General features: G+C 40.3%; 1 protein-coding gene across 1 annotated transcript; it reads right to left on the bottom strand.

The window, feature by feature from the left end:
* Positions 1–782: 782 nt before the first annotated feature.
* LOC138045933 (microcephalin-like) lies at positions 783–25,885 on the bottom strand. The gene is made up of 17 exons (XM_068892568.1): positions 25,644–25,885; positions 24,359–24,620; positions 21,864–21,949; positions 21,480–21,515; positions 20,753–20,984; positions 20,536–20,592; positions 20,362–20,402; positions 19,811–19,883; positions 16,910–17,128; positions 16,088–16,273; positions 8,965–9,614; positions 7,164–7,201; positions 5,955–6,117; positions 4,388–4,465; positions 2,258–2,398; positions 1,497–1,587; positions 783–1,257 (listed from the first exon to the last, which is right to left on the bottom strand). The coding sequence occupies exons 1-17, from the start codon at positions 25,701–25,703 to the stop codon at positions 1,166–1,168; spliced, it is 2,505 nt and encodes an 834-aa protein (XP_068748669.1). The 5' UTR covers positions 25,704–25,885; the 3' UTR covers positions 783–1,165.
* Between the last annotated feature and the right edge of the window lie 249 nt (positions 25,886–26,134).

Below are 26,134 nucleotides of genomic sequence, written 5' to 3'. Positions count from 1 at the left end.
ATATCATCCACTGTTCTCTAAACATCTCTTTCAAGCTGAATTTTAATACATCGAAATTGGCCTATTCATTTACCACTCAAATGTCAACTGAACCGAGTACTTTGAACACCTCATGGACTCATAAGTTTTGACTCGAAATGAAAGCGTTTCAAGCTGCCGTCAAATCGGGTCGAGTACTTTTGCGGACCTCTCAGAAAAAAAAAAGTAGATAAAAATGAACAGCAGCAATACAATAAGAGAAAATTCTTGCATGTGGATAAGTCGCTTTTCGCTAAAAATCTATGAATAAATAAAATAAAATAAACTATATATTTTTAGATTTTCGAGGTACGCACGTGCGTATATGGACGCTACGCCCCTGGGGGGAATTTCACTCCCTCGAACTGACAGAGGAGAGGCCTTTTGCGTGGGCGGGAGCAAACAAAGAAGAATGAAGACGGTTAAGTGAATGGCAAAGAAACTGATGATGTGTCATTTTATTTCTTTATTCTGGCATATAAAAATCAGCATAGAGATTTCATGAAATCTTTAGACCAATACTGATGAATGGAAGCAATACTAATTTTCTACCAAGTAAAATCACGAGAGCATTTTTCCATGGAAACGTGGAAAACCCTATTGAACTATACAGCTGTGGTTTCCATTGATAATAATAAGTGTGATTATTTCGTTGCAATTAAAATTATCTCGCGTTCCACTTATTCTTCCAAATAAGAATTAAAAGTATTGATGAAAAAGCGTGCCATACGAAAATGGATGTTGATCCCCCTCTCCCCCCCCCCCAAAAAAAAAAAATTCGGTAAAACCCTTCCCATTCTTTTCACTTTTTATCTATTTACAGCATCACCAGGCCTACAATCTACCTGTAACCTCATGCACTTCGTTTGCTGTTTCCCAAGCATCTCCGCAGCCGTTTTTTGGACATCCAACAACGCTCCGAAAAGAAACGGCAGAGGAAACTTGTTTGCACTTTGCCTTACGACATATTTTAAAACCAATATAAGAATTCATAAGTCTGCAACGTTAAATTATGAAACTCCATGAAAAGTTTGCCCAACAGCCAGGAGTAGCTCTTGACGATTTGAAACCCTTTTCGTGTTTAGTAACTCGCCAGCGAATCATACAACAAAGCAGCAGGCTCAGTGTCTTTTCTAACGCTAAGCGTTCAGTAGCTCGGACTTGTTTCTCGCCGCCGTTTAGCTGGAGTATTGAGAGCGTAGTTTGTAAACGGCAGGACGACATGCTGGGTAATGCAATCTACAAAACAAATATCAGATAATTGTAGATGCACGTTTTTAGCTAAAAGAATATTCGTAGGATTCGTACAAGACAGCGAATGAACTTCTTTCTTTATACTGAATCAATTTTTCGGTGCTTTACACAAATTAATCAATTGAGTGATATAGAAGGCCTTTGTCAGGAGTTTTATACTACACCCTGACAAGACAGGGACGTGAACAGTGCCGTGTGATAGAAAATTCCCATCCAAAACTCACCTAGAAGCCATTGTTCAGTAATGTTGACAGCTTGTGTTCTTCGCGTCATTGACCCAATGCAGATGCCAGCTTTTCTTACGGACAAGCTCACCTGGTAAAGATGAAGAAATTAGATCTATCAGAACATCTTTAATGTGGGAAATGTTTCATGGCCTGTTATTGAGCGAGGATTAAATCTGTCAATCAATCAATAAGTCAGTCTGTCATACGGTCAACGAACCAATTAGAAAGTCAGTCATCCAGCCTGCCAGCGAAGTCAGGCGCCAGGCAGTCTTTAGTCATTAAGGCAGGCAGTAAGTCAGCAGTTTATTCAAGTAGCCATGTCACGCTTTTATTGCTGGTTTCACTGCAGGGTACTTGAAGACAAAAAGACCGTGTAACGTATTCTGAGATCTGTTATTTCGGATTCAAAGCTGGAAAAAGACCGACAAAAGTAAATTTCGTACGGCTCTATATGTACGCGATATACACGAAAAAAGACTGGCTTTCGTTGGCGACGCAACAAGCATAAGCTCAATCAAAACACGCAAATTGACTGTGCCTTTTGTTGGGGCACCATTTTCTGGGAAAAGGGGGTTGAAACAACCGTCTTTTAGAAATCAAAGCTAAACCTTTCGTGTTTGGAAAACAAAGTTGCGAAATCCAAAGGACTGAGGGGATTGTTCTTTTGATAGAAACGGTACTCTTTTATATGAACGAGGTCGTGGCAGGTTTACTGAAAAAGCAAAACAGCAAAATGTCCGAGACAACGCGTCAATTACCTTTCCTCCGCAGAGACTGATAAGGGCAATCAAGGAATCGCTCGGAGGAGAACAATTCTCGGACACAAATATTGGGGGACAGTCAACGAACAGTTCCTGCCGGTAGCCTGCTCCAACGCTGACACGTTCAAGTCGGCACAGCTGAAAAGACAGACAAATACTGGCGTCACATAGAGGACCTTTTTACACTGTGCAACATCTCCCAAGATTTTCGGCTCTCTTACGATAACTATCCAGCATTTATGGAGTCGAAAAAGTTCACCATTCTAGAATTTTTTTAAATTTACGTGGATAAATTCTTTTAACATAGCCAAGAACGAAAGAAAGATGGAAGTGATCCTCGCATGCAATTATGTGGAAAATCTTGTACACACCTGAAAAATAGTCCAGTTTCAAGTTCTCCATGACCGCTGAATAAAAACACTGAGGACGCATTTTTACAGGGCTAGCCTTCATCTAAAGTGAATATATTCATAAATTCTAGCGAGAAGATGACTTGTTTACTACTCTGTCTATTGTTTAGTTTCAAATGTCAGGCACCTTCGTGCCGGCGCGGTATTTGTGAATAATGGAGGCTAACCTTGCAAGAATGCGTCCTCAGTGTTTCTATTCAGCGGTCATGGAAAACTTGAAACTGGACTATGCAGACGACTTCAACGGGATTCGAATCCATGACCTCTGCGATGCCGGGGTTAATGCTCTGCCAACTGAGCTATGAAGCCACTAAGCTGAATTTTTCAGGTGTCTATAATCCGCACTTCCAATATACATTTCTTTTGGCGCTGTCCACACTAAAACGCTGAGTGTATTCATCGAAACTGCAGCGATTTGAAAACGCTCTCGAAAGTGGAAAAAGTGAACGTATCGTTTTAGTGTGGACAGTCGAAAACGCATCGAAATGAAAACGATGACGTCATCCGCACCACGTGAGTTGTACTCAGGCTTTGAAAACATGGCAGATGAAAACATACTAGCAAATATTGGTATATTGTTTGAAGCTTAACCTTGCTCTATTCAATCTTATCTTGGTTTTTCGTAAAATAAGAGAATGTGTCGTTTTCAAAATCTTCCCATTTATAGTGCTGGAGCAGGAACACCATATCGAAGGTCGAGGAGATTTTGGAACAAAACAAGCGAGCAAACGTGAAGTTGTTTACAGCTTTCAAACTTGCAGTGGCGGGAAATGCCCAAAATATCGCGGCCGTATCTCTTTCGAGCATGCACATTTTCTTCAACCAATAACACAGCATGTAATTAAGAGTTTTCGAGCGTTTCAGTGCGGACTGTTGAAAATGCTGCGAGAACGGTAGTGTGTTTCCGATGATACCGAAACCGGATACTTTTTTTAACGCATTAGCGTGGAAGGGGCCTAAGAATCTTGATATTGTCTCTAGAAACCGCAGAAAATAGGAAGCAACCATTTGGTTATCGAAAAATGGTGGAAGAGCCGAATTCTAGACCACTGAAAACCAACCCAGCAAGTGGCAAGAACGGGACTCAAAGCGTGCGCAACCGTGTTCAAGTACAACGTCACTACCACTGGACCAAGCCGCTTAGCCGCAAACTAGCAATTCACGCCCTGAAATACAACCAAACCACTTTTTCGCGATTTAACAAATTGATGTCAGTTTTTCATGCGTCTGTCCTGTTATTGATCATGAATTGCGTCATAACATTGTCAAAGTAGCTGTCGCCTCGTGGATCCGCAGACTAGCTTTGACAATGTTATGACGAAATTCATTGTCAATAACAGGACAGAGGTATTAAAAACTGATAACAATTTGTTTTTTACAATAACAAAAAGGCAGAGGGGTCAAAATTAAGTCAAAACACGAGAAGAAAGTGAGACAAAAATGCGAGAAACGTCAATCTGACGCGAGCAATATTGCGTCATTATCACATAAATTATAAATTTATGTGTCTGTCCGCTTATTGTCAATAAAAATTAGCCAAAGAACGCACTAGAATTTTTGCAGTCATTGTAAAATACATTATTGTTTGACGTTTCGTGCAGAAAGAGCAAAAAATGCAGAATCCGCTGACCTTAAAAAAATCAGCTGTTTTTCTTCGAGTTTTCAGTCCACGATGACGCTGGTAAGGAAAAAGGAAGCCCTTATACCTGGTACTTACCTGTGCGGCAGGAAAAGCTTCGGATAACTCGTAAGGTTCTTCATCCACCCAATGGCCAACTTCTAAAGCTTTCATTATCTGCAAAGTAAAGAAGAAGGGAAGGACCAATTGGAGGTTTTCACGTGACGTCACCGCCGCAATGTTGGTAGACGAGAACAAAAGATCTCTCATTAGCTTCTTTTGTTCGTCCACCAGAAGTCGTACATTTCTCTATTGTTATTTGTGTCCCTATCGTTTGAAAATGTCCTATATTAGGCGGCATTTGAAGCTTGGAGGCTGAAGACTCAAGTTGCGTTTGAAATCAGTCAGAACAACAAGGGTCCATTAACCAAGAATAAGAATCTGGTATCAGGTTTGTCCTCATCAGCGTCAGAAAAGTGTCTATTTTTAAATCAAGTTTTGCAGGAACATAAACAACAGACCAAATCAGCTAACTCAATGTTGTACCCAATTCAAATCTCCCGAGGTTAAGATTCTTTGTGCATTTTATTTGCATAATAAGGTAGCTTTCGCATTTAAATGATAAAAAAAATACTTGGAACAAAACGTTTTATTACCAAGTGGTTTGAATTGGGTACAACATTGAGTTAGCTGATTTTGTCTATTGTTTATTTTCCCGCAAAAATTGGTTTCAAAATAGACACTTTTCTGACGCTGCATAATGGGACTAGGCCAATTTGTGTAAATCTTACTCTTGGGTGATGGGTTCTTGGTCAAAAGAAAAAATGGCAACGAGAACGCAATAAGATTATGAGTTCGTGGAACACAAGGCCTCCAACGATCGCCCTTTGAGCCATGCCCATTCATAACAAAAGTACCGCCGCATCCGTGGCTCAGTTGGTTGAGCACCGGGCTATCACGCGGGAGGTCGTGAGTTCGACTCCGGCCGGACAAACAGTCAGGGTCTTTAAATAATTGAGGAGAATGCGCTGCCTTTGCAATTACATCCGCAAATGGTTATAATCTCTAGTCTTCTCGGATAAGGACTGTAAATCGTAGGCTCCGTCTCAGAAACCGTGTTCAAAAGAAACTCTGTGAGGCGTTAAAGATCCTACACACTGATCGAAAAGAGCAGGGCACGTAGTTCCCGGTGTTTTGGTCTTGTCTGATTGAGAACCACAAGTTAATTACATTCACAAAATTATGAAGAACGACGCCAGGACGCTTCCTCGACAATTCCTTCCATGTATCTGCCAAGACCGGTACATAACGTGTAGTTAACTACATCTTTAGGTTATTCTCTGACTGGTTTTTTCACTGCCCTAATGCAATTTTAATTTAAACAAATGTTCTACAATATCATTGAACTAAAAACTGAAAAGGAATAGATTTCTCTGTACAGTTGCTGAATAAGCACTATGTAACCAATCTGTAACTCGAAGTCATTCTTCTAACATCAGAACAGCTGAATCGCAAAGCCTTGACCAATCAAATTCAAGGATTTGGGTTCCCGTCCTGTTAACTTTTTTTGTAACAATTATTTTAGTTTTTTCGTTTTGGTCCTGGCATGATACCAAAATTCAACATCTACCTTACGAAAGTTTACGGAACTTGATCAAATTCTTACCCACGTGGGTGACACCAGCCAGCATCCTTGAGCGATGGCCATTAGTACGTTTAGCGTTCGGCGAGGACTTCCAGCGATCACGTGACTTGTTGCCGGCGAGACTCGATCCTCGATGAAAAAGCCGCCCAATTTTCGAACCACGGATAAGACGATATCCTGCTCGCTAAAACAATTATACGACGTCACAAAAGAGTTAAGATGAAAGCTGAAGGAAAAACTCAACTTTAGGCATACTTTGTGATCTGACATTCGGGAATGTCAGAACACCATAAAACAACATAAAATGACCAAGTTCGGAATTTATGGCCCTCGCGCGCTCTTCGCGCGTGGGTCATAAATCGACGGAAAAAATACAAAATGTCTTACAGAAAGGACCTCGAGCTTGGTTAGTAAGAGGTATTTATTTGATTCACTCTGAAGATCGCATAAACCCTTCTGACAAACAAGATTTGGAAAACTGACAATGTTTCACAACAATTTTGATAAAAAGCGTCTCATGAAAACGACATTCTAATTCGTTTGAGTGCTATTGTGTTGAAGCTTTTTAGAGTGCAAAATGTTCCAGTGCATCGTATAATTATAAGATGAAGTTTCGTCGCCTAAGTTAAGCCCTGTTTGTGAGAGTTTTTCTTCAATAGACCAATTTCGATATATTAGAATTCAGCCCGAAACAAAAGGCATCATATAGAGGCTCTAGGGAATAAATATAAGGATTTGCATGAGTTTATTCCCCAGAGCCTCGAGATGATACCTTTTGTTTACGACTGAATTTTAATATATCGAAAGTGGGCTATTGTTCGATAGGCGACCTCCTGGAACGCGATCGGCGTTGGATGGGTAATCACAAAGAATACACAGGCTTTGGAGAAGTCAGTCAGGGGTTTACAGCGGTGGTATAGCGGCAAATTCGTCCTTTCAGAGATTTATATATGCAGATAAATCCTCTAATTCACCAGTCCCGCTCTTTCTTTCTACATGACTAATTCCACCCCAGGATTGTAGTAAATACTTTTTAATATATTCCCCCGCATTAGTCTCCATTGCAAGCTAGTTCCAGTCTAATACTGAGAATACGAATATGGTCTATTGAACGTGTTAAACGGGTCTTTGTGTAAAATCATGGTTATTGAATAACGAAAGGAAACGGTTGACGGAATCATAAAACACAGCAAGACAAATTAAACACTAACATATGTTTAACACACTTACTTAAAATGCATGCTCGTCATCACAATTGAGCGTTTTGGCTGTTAAAAGAAAACAAAGTGCAATTGATATCATAAACTGGGTTAATAACCAGGGTTAATGAGGGTATGCTTGATACTGAAAATTAACAAAAAGATCTGTATCATCCGCCGAAGCCATCGGCTTTGTCTCTATAAAATGGCTACCATTCAAACAAACAGTAAATTCTCTCGAGGACGGCAAGATTTTGTGAAAATTTTGATCCACTTTAATAATTCCCACTTCTTCTTCTCCACCGTGCGGCAGTGCTTCCCATAAATGGTGTTTTGTCAGAATCCGCGATCACGACTAAGCAGTTGAACTTGTATGACGTGATATCAAGACAAAACTTACCAGAACTTCACTGAGCAAATAAAAATCGAAGCTGTGACTGAATGTATATAGAAATAGAGAATAAGACGGTCTGCTTACAAGCACCTAATAAAGGGAAAAGGTGGACAAGTATGGATACAAACTAGGGCGAAAGGTGGGCGCGGAATGTGATGGATGAAGAACCTTCGCTGTTCAACAGCATCAGGAACTTCGTTTTCGTGCATCACCCAAGGACAGAGAAACATCTCTGACCTGGGTGGAATACCCGTTGGATAACCGTTGCTATACCGACCGAGCTACAAGGCCAGTCGGGAGCAGGCCGTGGGAATTTGAGGACAAATCGGCTCGGTTCAAGCCAAGCGCTAAGTATGAATGAGTAAAGTTGAGATTTTAAAACTTTTGCAAAAAGCGTGGACGATTAGTCTTGCACAGCGTTGGATCAAAGAAGATCGTGATCAGTCTGATAACTTATTAAAAAATATTTATGAAAGTCAAGTCAGTAGACTGTTGCACGACTGATAAAACAAAGCGAAAATGTATGTTGTCATTAGTAGCGTGTATGTATCTATGTAAACGGCACAGAAATCAAGTGAGATCGTGGGTTCGATTCCTACCCAGGTCAGAGATTTTTCTCAGTCCTTGGGTGATGCACAAAAAAGGAGTTCCTGGTGCTGTTGATCATCGACGGTTCCTCATCCATCCACCACTTTCACGGTAGCGAAAGGCCTCACTTGATTTCTGTGACATTCACACATATAAGTATATACACGCTACGTGTAGTAAGGATAACACTCATTCATACCCAACTGGGATCTGGTCATTCTACGAGTGCGTAATAAGGACGTAGAGGACGTGGATATGAATAGACTTATATGAACGACCGTCTTTCATATCATTGAAGTGCGTAAAGAGGTATGGCAAGATCGACTCAGTTGCGAACAAGGAAAGCCTGAAAATTAGTAGAGCACCGTAGCGGTATCACAGAGGTCATAGGTTATTTTTTCCCGTATTTCAAGTACGTCTTTTATATCAACATCCTCCACCGGTTCATTGCGAACTCACAAAGTGACCAGCTGCCAGTTGGTTTGAAAGCTGATTAGGCCATTTCCGAGTTCATGTCTGCCTCCTCTACAAAGCGAGGCCAAGTGCGAAGTTTTTCTTATGAATATTAGTTGTCATTCATATGTAAAGTAGAACTAATTACCATCACAAAAACTTTGCACTTAGACTCGCTTTGAAGAGGAGGCAGACATGAACTTGGAAATGGCTCATAGATAGAGCATTGCATCGGTATGGCAAAGCTCAGGAATTCAAGCCATTTCATCTTAACACGAAAGCTAGAAGACGAACACGTGCCACAATCTTAAGATTGCTCTTTTGCATGCCAATAAGTACAAAATGACTGCAATGATTCTGTGACAGAAATCATGATGATGATTCGGTTTCCTCTCACCTTCAAAATTTTCACTGGTTTGGTTTTCTGTTTCTTAATCACTTGGTTCTCTTCAGCTTGCTGCTCTTCCTCTTCTGTGCACGTGTCATTGTCATCTCCACTAATAATCTCGCTACTTATTTCCCTCTTGCTTGCCTTCTCTTCTTTACTTTCGTTTTCATTCTTTCCCTTAACATCATCTTCCTCGTTCATTTCGTCCTTTCCACCCCCGTTCACCCGGTAAACCGGCTTTTCCAAACTAACTAGATTTTCCCGACAAACCAGTTTTTCTTGTTTAATAACTTTCTGTGGGATCAAAGTTTTTTCGTCTCTGCAGCCAGTTTCATTCTTTAAACAATGCTCCCTTTTCAACGCTCCGCCATTGCTTTCAGTCCCGTTTATCTTTAAGTCTCGAAAATCTACGGTGTCGATATTGCCCAAAACTCTTGCTGTTTTTGAAAACTTCTTTTTCACAGTACTTCTGTTTTCATTTGTTGGAAACACAGCCGATTCTGAAACAAACTCTTCACACTTCTGATTCAAGTTGATTTCCTGAGAAACGTCTCCCTTTGTCTTGGCCTGTGTGCTCTTCTTCTCCCTGGGAGTTTTGGTCGGCTTCATCTTTCTACCAATACCTCCGTTGGTATTTTTGATACCATTATCACACGTCACTATACATAAAGCACACAGTTATATTTTGTTAATCAAACATTGGTTTTTGAGGAGAGGAGAAAACTGGTGTACCCGGAAAGAAATCGCTCGGGGCAGAGTGGAAAACGAATAAATTAATCCCACAATGGTGAGAGGCGAAGGATCTCACCTCAGCGACAGCCCTGGTCCCAGGAATAGTAAAGATCGCTTTCACGCTCGGTTTCAAATAATCGTAAATTTGAACTGGAGAAATTGAAATACATGACTTGAAGATTATCGTAGTTAATCAGCAACTCAACTCAAGTATTTCAATTTCCGCAGTTCATAACATGAATAATTAGCAACTGTTCTTGGATTTCACATGACGTCACGGCCGCCATGTTGGTATCCCCAAACAATGAAACGGCGGCCATGTTGGTGTCCCGATCCAATCCTCCGGGAATTGAAGAACTCTATTATTATGCAAACTTTTTCTTTTGTTTTCTTTGAAAAACATGGCTGTTGATCACGTGAATGAAACCCAAGAATTCACCGAAGTGGAGGTGGCTAGTGCGGTTGGATACTTACCGAGACGCCAAGTGCGGAAATTGAAATTCATTAGTTAAGTCGCTGCTTTTAAGCACTTAAAAGTGCGATGATCTTCAAATCATGTACTTCAAATTCTCCACCACAAGCCACCTCCATCTCGGTGAATAGTTGTTAAATATTCTATCCATATTCAACTCTCAGGGGATAGAAATTACACCTACCGCTGAACAACCTCGCTCCCACGGTCTCTCTGCTTGGAAGGGAAGAAGAGAGACCATGGTAACGAGTTTGACAGCTGAACAGCTCCCAGTAAATGATTTGCTAGAAATCGGATACTACGTTATGCGTAAAGGATTCTGGGATCACCAGGGTGCAAACACTGCCATTCTCTGGAAAGAAATGTACAGCAGAAGTTGTGTCTTCATCAAAGGAAGCGATGTTGGACAAAGAATAATCTTCCGATTAGTACAGTCTTGCTTTCGTAAGATTGACTGTGAAAGTACAAACTTTGGTATATATTTGAGGGGATTCACTCAATAAAAACTTTTCAATATATAATTGCGTGTATCGAGATTGTTTTCTTTTTAGTTATAACGCGTTAGAACATTGACATGGCCGCTGGAATTTTACCTCCTCACGGGAGAGAAATTGCTGTCGGGAGGATGGAAATTTTTTACCCAGCTATTGCGCTTTAGAGGGATAAAACCAGGGGAATACGGAAGTTGTCAATCAGTTTTATTGAACATCATCTGCAGGTTTTGAGGCCTGGACAACTTTAGCTGTGCAATGCTGCTCAAGAGAGCTATTTTTACATTTTCAACTAAACAGGAAATGGCTCACTTTTAAACCCATCATGGACACTGATTTTTCGTCTTCTATAGTGATAAAGAGGGGATTTGAATGCCCAATTACTTTGATGTACTATTAAAATTATGCACTAGAGCAGACGTTAGTACTCATCAAAGCCTTGAACATATCCCGATTTAATTAATAACTCTGGACACGATTTATAGCTCTGCAAACGTATTCAGCACGCGTATAATGACCTCTGAAAAGGCTTTATTGAGTCAATCACTTCAAAGTTACACCTTATTTTGCACTATTTCGAGACCGTACATTACTTGATACAGCTAAAGATTTCACAATCGATCTTACGGAAGCCGGAAAGAGTGATAAATCGAGAGATTTTATCGCGGTAATCACACAAAAGCTCTCAATTTTCAAGAACAAACAGTCGCGGCAAAAATACGTTTTTCGTTGTCCAATATCACCGATTTTGACGAAGACAGCTTTCTGTCGTACATTACTTTCCAGCGACTTGCAATGTTTGCCCCCTGGTGATTCCAGAATACTTTGCGTATAACATAGGTCTCAGGTTACTGGCAAATCATTCGTTGGCTTGGTAGCTCAGTTGGAGGGGCGGTGCGGTGCAGTCGCGCGGTCATGGATTAGAGCCCAGTTTAAGATTTACTGTAGACCTTACGCGCGAAATGTTTGCGATTTTGTTCTTATCTCGTAGTAACAGAAACCTATAAGGGTTGAAACGTGTAACGCGCGTTCACAGTTTCCGAATATTCAGTGCTAAGTACCATATTTGGAAACCCCTCGCTCCAGCTAATTTCGCGCGAGAACATTGGTGGTATTGCGTCGCGGTGTTCTTGCGAACTGATTGGTTGAATGTTTCTCTCTTGTTGTTCCAACTATGGTACTTAGCAAATTGAATATTCAGAAGCTTGTTTCCCAGCACACAAGGGGCCGTTACACGTTTCAACCCTTATTGGTTTCTGGTTGTAATCAATACTACTTTAACTACATTTTCAAAAAAAAAAAACCACAAAATGTTAAACAAAACGCAACAACGTATTTTCGATAGATCTACCTCAGTCAGCAAAGGCGGGAAAAGCGAAATAAAAACTTTTGACGCTTAGGAATTACTGGAATTTGATATTTTGGGAACTTAATCGTGGTCTTGTATTTCAAGTCGGGTTGTTTGTCATGTCTGTGAGCTTGGAAGACTTCCGTAGTTACGTCACACACGCAAGTGCCTTCTCCTGCAGCCCATAGCTGTCTATGAGTGTCTACAGGGCCACCTGTAGAAACTCCAGTGTTTCTTTACAAAAGTTATGGGTCCGTACCGCTTTTTTGACGGGTCCGGACCCAAATTTTTCTGTCGTGTAAACGGCCTTTCAGGTTGTTCAAACACGCAATTAGCAAAGCTCGATAAGACACGGCATTCACGGAAAGCAACTTGTTAATATAGTTTAATTTATAATTATAGTTGTGTAGTTATAGTTTTGATCTTTCTGTAACTAGCTGATGAATTGCCCGTACCGTGGTTAAATAAAGTTTCATTCATTCATAACCCAGATTGAGTGAGCCAATCAGAAAGCTAGCTGAGGCTAGATATGCAATATATAGAAAGCTAGATATGCAATATCCGAGATTGAAAATGTAATAATTAACCATTATTCTTTGAAATCGAAAATGTGCAAGCGGCACAAAGCATGCGCGAAAGTATTTACAAAAGCTTCAAACATGGCAAATCTAAATAACGTTCATTAAAATCCTCGTCACAAACAGCAAAATGGTCATTTAGCACCGTTTAAATCAGCAATCTTATTCGAAATTCTGCTTGTTAAAACATTTTCACCGTTCGATCAAAGTTTTTGAGGTTCATTTGAAATGGAAATTGAAAGTGCAGTTGGTAAATGATCTACATGAAATGGTGGCTCTAATTGAGGTGAGCGTTAGTTTGTTGTAAAATGACCCGACTTGTTTCCTTGCAACCATGTGGAAATTTCTTAAACATTTTTTTGATTCCTCGATTTCACTAAGAAATTCGTTTTGGTGGGCGACCAGCCCTACAAGAGAGAATTACTAAGAGTGAAACAAATTGTTGGCGTGCAGGGTTTCCATTAGAAGCCGGCAACCGGCGAACTCCGGCGGCTACTTTCGATATCAGCGCCGCCTACTTTTGCTGACTTTTGCCATTCGAACTCTCAAAGTTTACTTTTTCATTTGAAGGCTTTTAACATTGCATTGAAGTTATAAAAACAAAGGCACTCGTAAATGAAAGTTCCTTACTTTGATATTAGGTCTCATTTTTTGCTACGGCCGCTACATCGACGACTGCATCGGCGCTATTTCATCCAGCAGAGAAGAACTCGATCAATTTATAACCTCCGTCAACTCTTTTCATCCGGCTCTTAAATATACCTGGGAAATTTCGGAAACTTCATTGGCTTTCCTAGATATCAAAGTTTCTATTACAGGCAACGTGCTATGTACTAGTGTGCACTACAAACCTACTGATTCACACAGTTATTTGTTGTATTCATCGTCACATCCATCACATGTCAAGAACTCCATTCCTTATTCTCAATTTCTTAGACTTCGGCGTCTATGTAGTGATGACTCCGATTTTTCCAGCAAATCAGAGGAGATGTGCCAGTTCTTCGAAAAACGTGGCTATCCTGTCTGTCATTTTTGTTTCCGTTTTAGCAGCCACTTTCTCGTTGCAGTATCATAGGAGTTGTCGTTCTTTAATAAACAGTAACTGTTTTCAAGTTAAGCTATGATCCTCGCATTTATGAACGATCATTATCCCTGTTTCTGAACAGCATGTTGTCTGGGTATATATTAATTTCGCTACGAACGAACGAACCATTCACCATTTTTTGATGCTTTTAGGAAGCTTGCTGCGATTTTTGCTACGCTTGGATGTTTGGAGGAAGTGTACGGCAATTTCGCGAGGCTTTAAGAACGAAGCATTCAAAATTTCGGAGCGCTATTATAGTCATTATTGCTGTTTCTGAACAACATGGTATAAGGATATTAGGGACACATTCGCAACATTTGTGAATGCTATTTTGGACGATTTTTATAGTTTTCTATGCCTATACCATATTTTAGTCGCTGCTCTTTGAGAACGAAGCATACGACATTTTTGAGCAGCACAGCCTCCTTTGTTCATCGAAGTTTTTCGTTCTCTCACCACCTGACACTTCCATGGCTTCGCTTTTTAGGAACGAGGCATTCAACATTTCGGAGCGCTATTACAGTCAGTCATTATTTCTGTTTCTGAACAGCATGTTGTCAGGTTATTAAGGACACATTCGCAACATTTGTGATTGCTGTTGTGGACGATGTTTATAATTTTCTATGCGTATATCGATATTTTAGTCACTATATGTTTTGAGGAAGTGTCCGGCGATTTTGCGACGCTTTAAGAACGAAGCATTCAACACTTCGGAGCGCTATTACAGTCAATCAGTATTACTGTTTCTGGACAACATGGTATAAGGATATTAAGGACACATTCGCAACATTTGTGAATGCTATTCTGGTCGATTTTTATAGTTTTCTTTGCGCATATCCATATTTTAGTCGCGGTATCGCTACTCTTTGAGAACGAAGCATACAACATTTTTGAGCAGCACAGCCTCCTTTGTTCATCAAAGTTCTTCGTTCTCTCACCACCTGACACTTCCATAGCTACGCTTCAAGAACGAGGCATTCAACATTTCGGAGCGCTATTACAGTCAGTCATTATTTCTGTTTCTGAACGGCATGTTGTCAGGGTATTAAGGACACATTCGCAACATTTGTGATTGCTGTTTGTTTATAATTTTCTATGCGTATATCGATATTTTAGTCTCTATATGTTTTGAGGAAGTGTACGGCGATTTCGCGACGCTTTAAGAACGAAGCATTCAACATTTCGGAGCGCTATTACAGTCAGTCATTATTGCTGTTTCTGAACAGCATGTTGTCGGGGTATCAAGGACACATTCGCAACATTTGTTAATGCTATTCTGGTCGATGTTTATAATTTTCTACGCGTATATCCATACTTTTAGTCGCTACTCTTTGAGAACGAAGCATACAACATTTTTGAGCAGCACAGCCTCCTTTGTTCATCGAAGTTTTTCTTTCTCTCACCACCTGACACCTCCAAAAGTCGGGTCGACTTTTCAAATAACGGGTCGTCACGACCTGATCGGATCGTCACGATCCGTCGAGATATTTGAAGCTGCCTCAGGCAGTTCGACTTCCGGCAGTAAATCTTACTTCCTTTTTAAACTTCACGACCCGACATCCGGTGAGTCGGGCCGTCAACAGCAATTGACGACCCGACTCAGTTCATGTATATTGGACATGTGTGACATGCCCCCAGACCCCCCTAGAAGACAGGGCCTTACGGCCCCTTAATTGTAACAGCCGCCTACTACTCTTACCATCTGCCTACTTCAAATTTTATTGAAAACCCTGGGCGTGAAGATTGTTTAATTTTCAGCAATAATTATCTGGAAAAATGAAGTCAAACACTGGTTGGCAAACTCTTCTCTTACCTTTGAAAACTTTCAGGCCAAATTTTGTGGCCTTCTTTGTCTTCTGTAGCACAGCATCATCTTATATTCTCAATATTTCCAATTCATAAATGCTGGCGAGTTTACGCCGGTCATTTTGTTTTGTTTGGATCAAGCGTTATTCACTCCGTAGGGAGTGAATAATGCTCAATTACTCCGAAATAGCGAACCAATCAGATTGCTTGAAAGACCAAGATCACTGAGTGAGTATATACTAATTTCATTTCTTATATCACAAACTCGGTGAGCGGGCAAAATGAACCAAATCCCGTGCTGTTATTGGCTACCCGAGCGGGCAAGATGGAACTATACTGCCCGCTCGGGATTACTCGCTTGATCCCGCAAGATCAAAAAGTTTTATCCCATATAATAAATCCTATATTGACCAAGCTTGTGCGGTCAAGATGGGTGGATATTGGTCAAGTTCGTTTTTTGCGTGTTTATGGACCGAGACGAAGTAACCATATATAATGGACATTCATTAAGAAAATCGTGTTGTTACATGCAGGGACTAGTTCCCTGATATGAGTTTGCACAGTGGCATCAACTTTGGGGACGACTTCCTTTCATTTTATACAAAACTGTACTGCACTTACCTGAAGCATTGTTATCGTTTCTTGTCGCTACTGAATTCATCTCCTCGCTACCTGTCTTCACTTCCAGTCTGCCTTCAGCGTTAGAATTTGTTTCTTGGCCTTCAATGTTTAGTCTCTTTTTCTGCGCAGCATTACCTCCTTTGATGTGTTCTTCTTGTCTCTTCCTTTTCTTTGCTCGCTCCGAGCCTAGGATGTGAATAACAAAATGATTGTACATTAAACTCATTATACGATAACTTTTTTCGGCAAGATAAGAATATAAGAAATTAGGTTGATGAATGAAGCTATGAGCTACATGTATTCTCTTTTCTGAATAATTAAATTTCCAGCCACGATATGACTGAAACAAACACGTCCTCAAGCAGATGACAGGGTTGTGGTAGAGTTTTTTTCGTAAACCATTGCCGCTGAGCGACCCCCGAGACAAGTCCCTCAGGCCAGAAGGTGGAGTCTTGTTTTGAGGGTGGGAGGAGGAAGAAGGGATAAGGAAAAACATCACTTAACAGTTAACATAACGACACCGGACAACGTGCAGTTGACTGCAGAATTTTTTGAAGCAAAAAAAGAAACTAAAATTTTCAATCCAGCGGTCTTCTTCTGAACCTTAAGTTGCGTTAAGTTCTTGGAAAACAGTCAGCTACTTTACGGTACGGAAGACAACGATGTTCCATCTACATGTTCCAGCACTGGGCAAAGTCCTTTCGACTTATGGTTGTTTCTGCCTCGGTGGCCTCATACACCACAAGCCTTTTCTGATTCTGATACCGAAAGTCGTAAGATGTTTTTGGTCTAATGTCCGTTTAGCCAAAGAGATAGACTGACCTGTAAGCTGCACATCTTTTGCGTCTTGCTTTGGGTCGGCGACCGGTGTTGTTACTGGTTCTATCAGTGTAAGGCTCGGTGGTCTGTTCAGATTGTTTTTATTTATGAGTCTCTTTTTCATTTTTCGTATGCTTGATGGGGTTTCATCACTACTGTCTTCTGATTGGTCAGACTCACTATCAAAGAATTTGATTGGTCCTTTGAGTTTGTCTTCTGGGCCTGAAGGGAAAATGAAATGGAGTATAAGGTAAAGTCTGCTATGAGCATTGAAGGCCCACCAGGCCGGCGCTTATCTCCAGTTTCTGTAGCATGAAGCGACTAGGAGTATTTCTAATTCCCCCCGGATGGGATGCTAGTCCATCGCAGGGTTACCCCCAGCATTAAATTCACCGGTACCCATTTATACACCTGGGTGGAGAGAGGCACCGGGTGAGAGTAAAGTGTCTTGCCCAAGAACACGGCCAGGGCCAGGACCCGAACCCGGACCACTCGATCCGGAGTCGAGCACACTAACCATGAGGCCACCGCACCTCCCAAAAAATGGAATGCAGTATGGTCCTTTCAAAACTGTTTATGTCAGCAAGACAACAAACTGTTGCGCAGTGTAGCAATAGCGCATATGAGCCCACTATGGGTTTCAGTACATACAAAACATACCGAACAAGTCCATAAGGTACTCAACACTTCAACACAACACAATCTTTATTTAAAATCAACTTCAGGCCTCGGTTGTTCAAAAGGTGAATAACGCTATCCACCGGATAAATCACTATCCAGCGAATAAACACTAACAAAACCAATTGAGTTATCCAATGGATAGCGCTATCCACCCTTCGAACAACCGGGGCCAGGTTAGTACTGAGTAGAAATGCTGATACACAAAAGAATAAATAATTAGCGACAGTACTAAGGTAAGATGTGCATAAAAAATGGTAAAACTAAATGGAATGAAATTCCATAAGATTAGACACAAATGGCATACCAGTCGTTATCAAATTATTTCAGTAATATTAGTAGTAATCTCGGATTATTAAAGTGCGTTTCACAGTTGCCATATATGGAAGCAAAGGAGAAGGGCATCATTGGCATCAGGGCTGACATGTTGATCATTTCTGAGTTTCCAACTTCTTTTTCAAAGCAAGTTAAAGCACAAATTGCGGTGCTTAATAATTATTACTTCTACTTTTCGTGTGAATAAAGTGAAAGTGCAATAATCTACGTCAGCAAATTAAGCTTGACGGTGGTCAGGATTAACTAACTGCTTGATTCAGGCAGAGCTCGCGTTTCCATTTGAATCCTTTAAAAATGCTTTCACGACAAAAATCCCTGTTGGGGGTTGGTATCTGGATGGACTGGACTGGAAGACTATAGAGGTTGCCTTCGTAGACGCCATATGCAACATGACGCCTTCTTTTCAATAGGAATACTCATATTTAACGGCCTGGCCCGGGTTGCTCGAAGCATGGTTTGCGCTAAACAGCGTTAAATACCATGGAAATATATAGGTTTTGACACCTCTTAACCAACGGTTCGCGCAAACTAGGCCTCGAACAACCGGCCCCTGACCGTTACTCATATTTAACGGCCTGACCGTTCATCGCTTCAGGAGACATAAATCTTGCATTGGCTAGCGTTTCGACAACTTGAGTGTAATTCCTCTTCAGAGTCCAGGCCAAAGAGTCATTTGACTCTGAAGATGTCTCCTGGTTTCAAACCATTTATGGCTTTCAAATTTGAAACCCTGGCACCCTGAGACTGCAAACGCCTAACTGCAAATTGCAGTTTTGGTTCCCCGTGAAAAACTTCATGCTCAAAGTCTCTAATATCTTGTAAGGGACTTCCATGATATACTACCGTGGCCAGAAGGAGAATGAAACCTATCACTTGTGGTGTTGACTATTGGCATGGATGGGTTATGTGGCCCGATAGATTGATGACAGTGTGATTTTGGGAAGTAAATATTCTACTGTTATGCAGACCTTCAAGCTTTGTTTAGAATTAACCTAACTGCGGTGACCATAAAGTTTTATTCACTTAAACATTGCCCAGCACACTTACATGTCACACCCAAAGCCCCTTACCACCCCACCTGTCCCAGGCCCTTGCAATTGAAACTGCATTTTTCAAAGAAATACTGCTATCGTTTTTAAAACCACCATTGGGTTTGCATGCGGTTACCCCGGGTTCAAATCCCATTCTAACCTCTGGTTTAGATTTGTTTCCGGTTGTCCTGGATTCTACTCTACCACGCTTTGAAAATAGCCAAATGCCAGTTGGGGTTCTTAATCATGTTTCTTTCAGATTATCAAAATTGGGGTGCCTGTGAACTAGATTGATAGCTAAGTGCACTTCCACTATAAACAAAACATTTACATCCTTTTTTTCCCATAATTTGTTCCCATCAGTTTCCATGCATTGTGTATTCCCCTTCACCATGCATAAAACATATGAGCATTAACGCTGCTGCTGGACTAATGTGATTGAGAAAATTATTTAGGCCTTTCTTGTGGAGGTAAATTTCCTTCATGAGGATATTGGTTTACTGCCCTATTCTGCTCTAGGAGAAGAACCTTGTAACTGTAACGTTTGGTGACAAAATGGACCCATTCAAGTTTTTAGTTCTCTCAGAGCAAACAAACACAGAATGAGCAGTGTCAGTCCTCTATATTGAAAAGCAGATGCTGCAGTACTTATTCCATTCAAGGACACAAAGAGGACAAATAATAATAATTATTTGAGGCATTCTGAGTTTCCAAGCCGCAGAACTACAGGGTCTCTTAATGCTGGATTTATTGCGCTTTTAATCCACACAATAGCTATTAAGTAAACTGCTGTCATTTCTGTGTTTTCCCCCTTTCAGACGAAATTATACAAACCTCAAGATTTACAGTTTGCCCTTACCTGCTGACATTTCAAACCCATGGCAGGGAGTGTCTGGCACCATGTGAGGTGCTGGCACTGGGATGGGTGTTGGCTAATAAATGCAATAACAATTATAAAATGGATTAACAAGTAACAATATTATCAAAAGTGAGGTCAGTCCGTGTTTTGGATGCCATGGGTATGTGTGTGTGTGTGTACATGTAGTTTGGGATAGGCAAGAAATTACTGGAGGGGATGGGTTGGGAGGAGGTAAGGCAGGATTTAAACAGGGGAGGGGCCAGATTAAGCTCGCACCATATAGAGAGAAGGGAAATTGAGAGTGGAAGCAATGCAGATGACATGAATTCTTGACATACATGTATGGAAGTCAGAGCCTTAGGAAAAAATTGTGAGGGTAGAAGGCAGAGAATGACAACATTTTCCATCCTTCAAAAATGTCCTCTTTTTGTGATACAGTGTTATTTACAGTAGGTATCATAAAGTTACAATGTCAGAGTGTCTTAAGTGTATTACAAACAAGAGGTCCTTGACCAAAAAATGTATGTCAAGGAAATTTAATATCAACTTACTGGACTATATGGATCTTGAGTTTCTGCACAGAGAATGACAGCTACATGTAAAAAAAGCAGTGTAAAAGATGGAATTAGATGTCTTTATAGGACCTCTTTTGCAGGGAAAAAACTGTATAATGGATAAACCCTGCTCTTTGCAAGCAAGACAAATATCACAACTGATTCAGTTACCAGATGGAGTCACATTTACAGCTTGTAGCTTTCTTTTCCTTCTTCGTTCTCCTCTATCTGTAAACCAAACATGTTCAGACAGTAAGAGTCAAGGTCACTCTTTTGTAAGAGCGAAGTTATCGCATTTGGAACAGGATTCACTACGAAAAGATCAACCCAACTCAACATGAAATTATCACTACAACAAATTAGTCCTTGTTGTTTCTAATCACTTTACCTGCACTATTCTGAACATCCTCCTCAAATGCTTTTGGCTGCATGGACTTTGTTCTCCTAAGCCGCCCAACCATAAGTGGTGTACCTGGTTCAGAAGTTTCCACTACTGGGAAGAGGTCTTCAGATACTAGCTTGCCACTTTGCCGACAGCTCTCCACCCACAACACAGACACAAGGTGGATGCCTCTTTTTAAGGCCTTGTCTCTTGTGGCTTTTTTGCCATCTTTGAATATCTGTTCAAATATGCATGTACATGTACCAGGGCATAATTATTATACGAAAAAAGAATTTTTCACTGTGACCGGCTTCTACATGTCTTATTTTATTGAGTCAATGATCAATGAAAAATCCTTGAACAGATTCCCAAATAATAATTTACATACTCACTTTCATAATAAGTGCAATAGTTATTTCATGTTGATGTAATCCACACTTCCAATTGACCGGCTCCCAGCTGGCTTAAAAGCTCAGTTGGTACAGTGTGCAGTGCAAGTAAATCATTCTTAAGGAAAACGACTTATGATTAGCCTGTAGAAAAGTTAGAAACCCACAATAACTATTTTAGGAAATACATGTAAGACTTACACAATTTCCAGCAATAATTTTACGTGCACTCCTGGGAGTGAGACTTTACTCGTCAAACGGGGACGTCGTAGGGCGCAGGAGGGGTCAAGAGGTTAATACACTGTAGATTCTCCTTAATAATAGCAATGCAAACTAAAACATACCACATGTGTGACCTCTGGAGTAAACTTTTTAGTCACCTTGAATACAAAAGAAAATAAGCAAGAACAAAAACGTCACAAAATTACAAAAAATAGCAAGAATACAGCAAGCCACAATACATGTAGAACACTGAAAAAATGATGAATTTATGCTTCAGATCCACCACTGCTATGATCTTCAGTCATCAAGCCATTAGTCTGGATGCACTACTAATGAGAGCTACGCATTTTTTTGTTTAATGAGACGGCTAAATTGCATTATAACAGAAGCCCTGCATCAGGCAGGGATTCCTCAAAACAACTCTGGCTACTCACTGTAGCAGAAAACATGTTATTAATCATTACTTTTACAAGACAGTGACTTTCTTGAAATGAGTTAATAATTACCATTGCTCCAAGCATCTCCACTTGTTTTGATATGCCTTCAAATCTGTTTTCAGTGTTTGAACGCACTTCAATGTATGCTACAACGCCTGTGAAACATTCAAAATTCGAATATGATAGAGAATAAAGGACACAATCACCTATTACAGGATATAATATGAACAGGATCTTGTGAGTGACCAGCTGCCACATGTCTTGATACAATGTACATGTAACTCAAAAGGTAGAGCAAGTTTGGCGCATCCACAGCACGATCACGAGTTTGAGTCTCGTTCAAGTTCTTTGCAACTGCTCAAGTCACTTGATTTAACTTGAATGATCACTTTCAGTTACAAAATTTGAATGTCGCCCAAGGAAAAAGGAACCAGTATTACTTGTCTAAAAAAAGGCACAATTACTGAAGCCCTAAGTATGTTTTTCTCTGGTGGTACACAGTCATTATTTTGATGGTTTGTGCTTACTGGCGACCTGATAGCTCAAAGGGTTGGGCATCCAACAACTTTCTGCGGGATCACAATATCAAATCCTCACTGAACCTACAGTGTTTTCACTCATGTAATCAGTAACCTTACTTTCCCCCTAAACAAAAGGAAACTTCTGTATGATAATAGAGCTCAATTCCCAGATGATTAGTTAGGAAAACCAACATGGCTGCAGTTCCTTTGATTAGGGACAACAAAATGGCCACCATGACGTCACATGAAAACACTCTATACTTACATGTACTATACTTCTTAGGTAGAGACCATAAACCTTAGACCTTGTTACACAAACCAAGTTCATTAACCCTTGTCATGGAAAACGTGGACAGCTTAGTGCTGATATCTCATCAAGCCTGATATTGTATCATTAATAACTTCTTACTAACCAAGCATGAGGGCTGTACTGGGGAATATTGGCCCGAGGTCGTGGCAGTACGGACCTCGCTGTGCTCGGTCCGTACAAAAACGACCGAGAGCCAATATTCCCCAGTACGGCTTGAGCTACAATGTAGCTCGGTTAGTAAGTAGTTTATTATACGGGCTGTATGGTTTTTAAATTACCTTTTTTTTTTTTGCAAGCCCGTAATCGGCGGTGGGCATTAGGGGAGAATAATGCCCTACAATTCAGTCACAATTAGCCAATCAGAGCGCGTGTTATATCGGCTACAAACACAAGCCATGTAATAAGGACTGATAATCGTGCGAAAGCTACGGAAATTGAGATTATTCTCGTTAGGAGCAGATTGCGTTGGATGGGTCACGTTGCACGTATGCCAGATGTGCGGCCCATGAAGGCACTTCTCTATGGAGTATTAGAAGAGGGTTCAAGGAGAGTCGGGCGCCCCTTCTTAGATATAAGGACACCCTGAAGGACATCCTCAAGCGCGGAGCTGCTCTCAGAACATGGAGAGAGATCGTAACAGATCGGCTAGCCTGGCGGAGACTCACATCTGACATCTGTGATAAAATAGAAATTGAGAGACGAAACAGGAATATAGAGAGGAGGGCCAAGCGTCACAATAGGGAGAGGAGCAGATAGTAATCTGGAATCCTCCCTGAGACTGAACTTACTTTTCACTACAAGAATCTTGTATTCATCTGTAATTTTTGTGTATTACTTGCATCAGGTTATAGGCGTATATATATAAGGACTGATAAACAGAACCTTAACAGCCAAACATGTATTGAGTCCAAAGGAGTTTGTCAAGTTTTGGTAGACGAAGATGAAGACTTACATGTACCACAGATGTACTACTGAACAAAAGTATTTTTTAACGTGGAGTAGAAAAGGAGAAAGTCTTCCAGGGCAAGTCTCTGGTAATGAGCTCAGTAGGATGTTGTTGGAATTCATTCTTCTAACTGCCACTTATTAGCTCTATGCAAACCATGCCTTTATTTAAAAAAAACCCTGATGATAGTTTGTGGTTAGTACCTCATAATGTAACATTGTCTGTAGTTAAGCATCGTTACACTATCCCTACCCCTGGCTTAAAGAACCTTACAATGTATCTTGTGCCACTGGTGTCACTCCAAAAAGGAAAGGAACTTTATTTAAGTGTCCAGTCATTCTATCATTGAAGCACTAAGTGGAGAAAGACTGAAATTTAAAACAATTACTGGTAACCCAAATCAAGTCAAACAGTGGTTTTTGAGGAGAGGGGAAACCGGCGTACCCAGAGGAAACCTCTCGGTGCAGAGTAGAAAACAAACAAACTCAACCCACATATGACGCAGAGTCCCGGAATTGAACCCAGGCCACATTGGTGGGAGGCGAGTGCTCTCACCACTGCGCCATCCCTCCACCCACCCATCTAATGTCAATTATTATCATTCTCTGCCTTGAAATGTAGCCCCTTGCCATGCTCTGTAGAATATATTTTTAGCAACTATTGTAGAAACTAGTTCACTTTTACAGTAAAGAATGCTTTAATCGTACAATGAAGTCTGACGATGACAACAAAGTCAAACTTACAAAACTTAGTCATTAAACCTCCTAACACAGTCCCAATCCCATACCTTGAAGTATCTTATCTTGTGGCAGTGGCTGGGTGCATGGAATGTCAATCTCATGAGCTGGACTGCTGTCATTTTCAAATGAACAATGAAAGTTTAAACTTTCATTTTGATCAGGAGAAGTTTCAAGGGTTTCCAGATAGCTTCCTCGTCTTGTAAAGGCTGACCCAAAGCCTTGGGTATTTGATCTATTTAAGTCAGCACCTTTCAAAATCCTCTTTTCATTAGTGGTGGCTTGATTTGTTTCATTCCTTGAATGCAATGCCTTTAAGAAATAAAAGACATGAATATGGAATTGGTCAAGTTTTCATTATTGTCCCATGACAAAAAAAACAGATACATGTATCACTGATCAATCATTGCTTGCAGCATACTGACTAAAAAAACGTTTTTTTTAGCAATACAAATTTTACCATAAAATATTTTAAACATTGTGCTGTCAACCGATGCTAAATACAAACACATATTAAATAACATATATAAAAAAAGAGATTAAAATGTAGATGTATACAGAAGAGTTGTTATACTGTATTAATATTGCCACACCATTTACTCACATGCCTGTAAAGTATACCTAAAAATAAGCTTCTGTCCTTCATACAAAAGTCATTCCTTAAACATACACTGTAGCCTCTCTTCCTTTCCTCCCTTGTTATGAATTTGTCAGAAGTGGTTGCGTGATTTTACGCAGGTCAAAATCAAATGAAGAGAAGAAAAGAAAAGAAAGAGAGCTTGGATTCCAAGTTGTTGTTTATACCTCCAACATGGTGGCAATGAGAAAACAATGGCTTGGCTTGCTGTACTTTCAACCTGTATGTATGATGAGGTAGGCTACAGTATGTGGGAATACTTTCTGATGAAAAAACACGTTTTTATGCTTGGAACTAAAATGCCTCAATGATAATCATCCCCCTAATAACTCTTCACATCCTTAATTAAGCTCGCTTTTTCAGCAACCCACCGTCAGAAATACAGTATTTTGATATAAACACGATCGAAATATCGATTGTGAATTATAATAATTATCATTTTTCATCAAAGAACCTTTTAATATCAGTCGATCGTAAAATCTTATTAAAATTTAATGTTAAAACAAAACGAATCGAATGTTTGTTTCCAAAATGTACATGTATTTATTACACAATTTAAGCTACATGTTAATACTGTTCTTTCTATGACTCTCTTTGTCTAAGAAAAGGTATTCTCTAATCTCACTTTAAACCTCCAACACTGACACCTTTTTCGCCTTGTTTCCTCAAACAAAGTGATAAATAATTTAAGCTTGTACCTGGGCAGATCTGTTCTTCGCAGCCGTTTTCAGGCTCAGTGAGGCTTTTCTCTGTGCCATTGATCGCCTTCCAGTTTAACAGATCCCTCAAACGACGCCAAGCAAGGAAGGAACAGGCCGCAAAAAAAGCTTATACTAATTCATTGCAACAACCCGAATATGTAGACGATGGATAACGATCGGCATATAAATATGAATATCCAGTACAGAACTCGATAGTTTTTTCAAGAAGCGCGCCTTTTCATTTTGAGCCCGCAACTGTCAGCGGCACCTCGGAGACCTCGTCCCTAGGTACCTCATGTATCCCCTATTATAGTGTATTTAAATTATAATGTATTCCCACGCGTATATTATAATGTTAAATAATTAGCCTTATATACCCCTATATACCCGTGTATACCTCTATATACCCATGTATACCCTTATATACCCTTGTATATCCTCATATACCCCTATATGCCCATGTATACCCCTATATACCCATGTATACC

This window comes from Montipora capricornis, chromosome 4, assembly GCF_036669925.1.
Source record: "Montipora capricornis isolate CH-2021 chromosome 4, ASM3666992v2, whole genome shotgun sequence".
Taxonomy (NCBI): Eukaryota; Metazoa; Cnidaria; class Anthozoa; order Scleractinia; family Acroporidae; genus Montipora; species Montipora capricornis.
The sequence above is the reverse complement of the archived record's forward strand: the minus strand, read 5'-3'. Positions and strand labels throughout refer to the sequence as shown.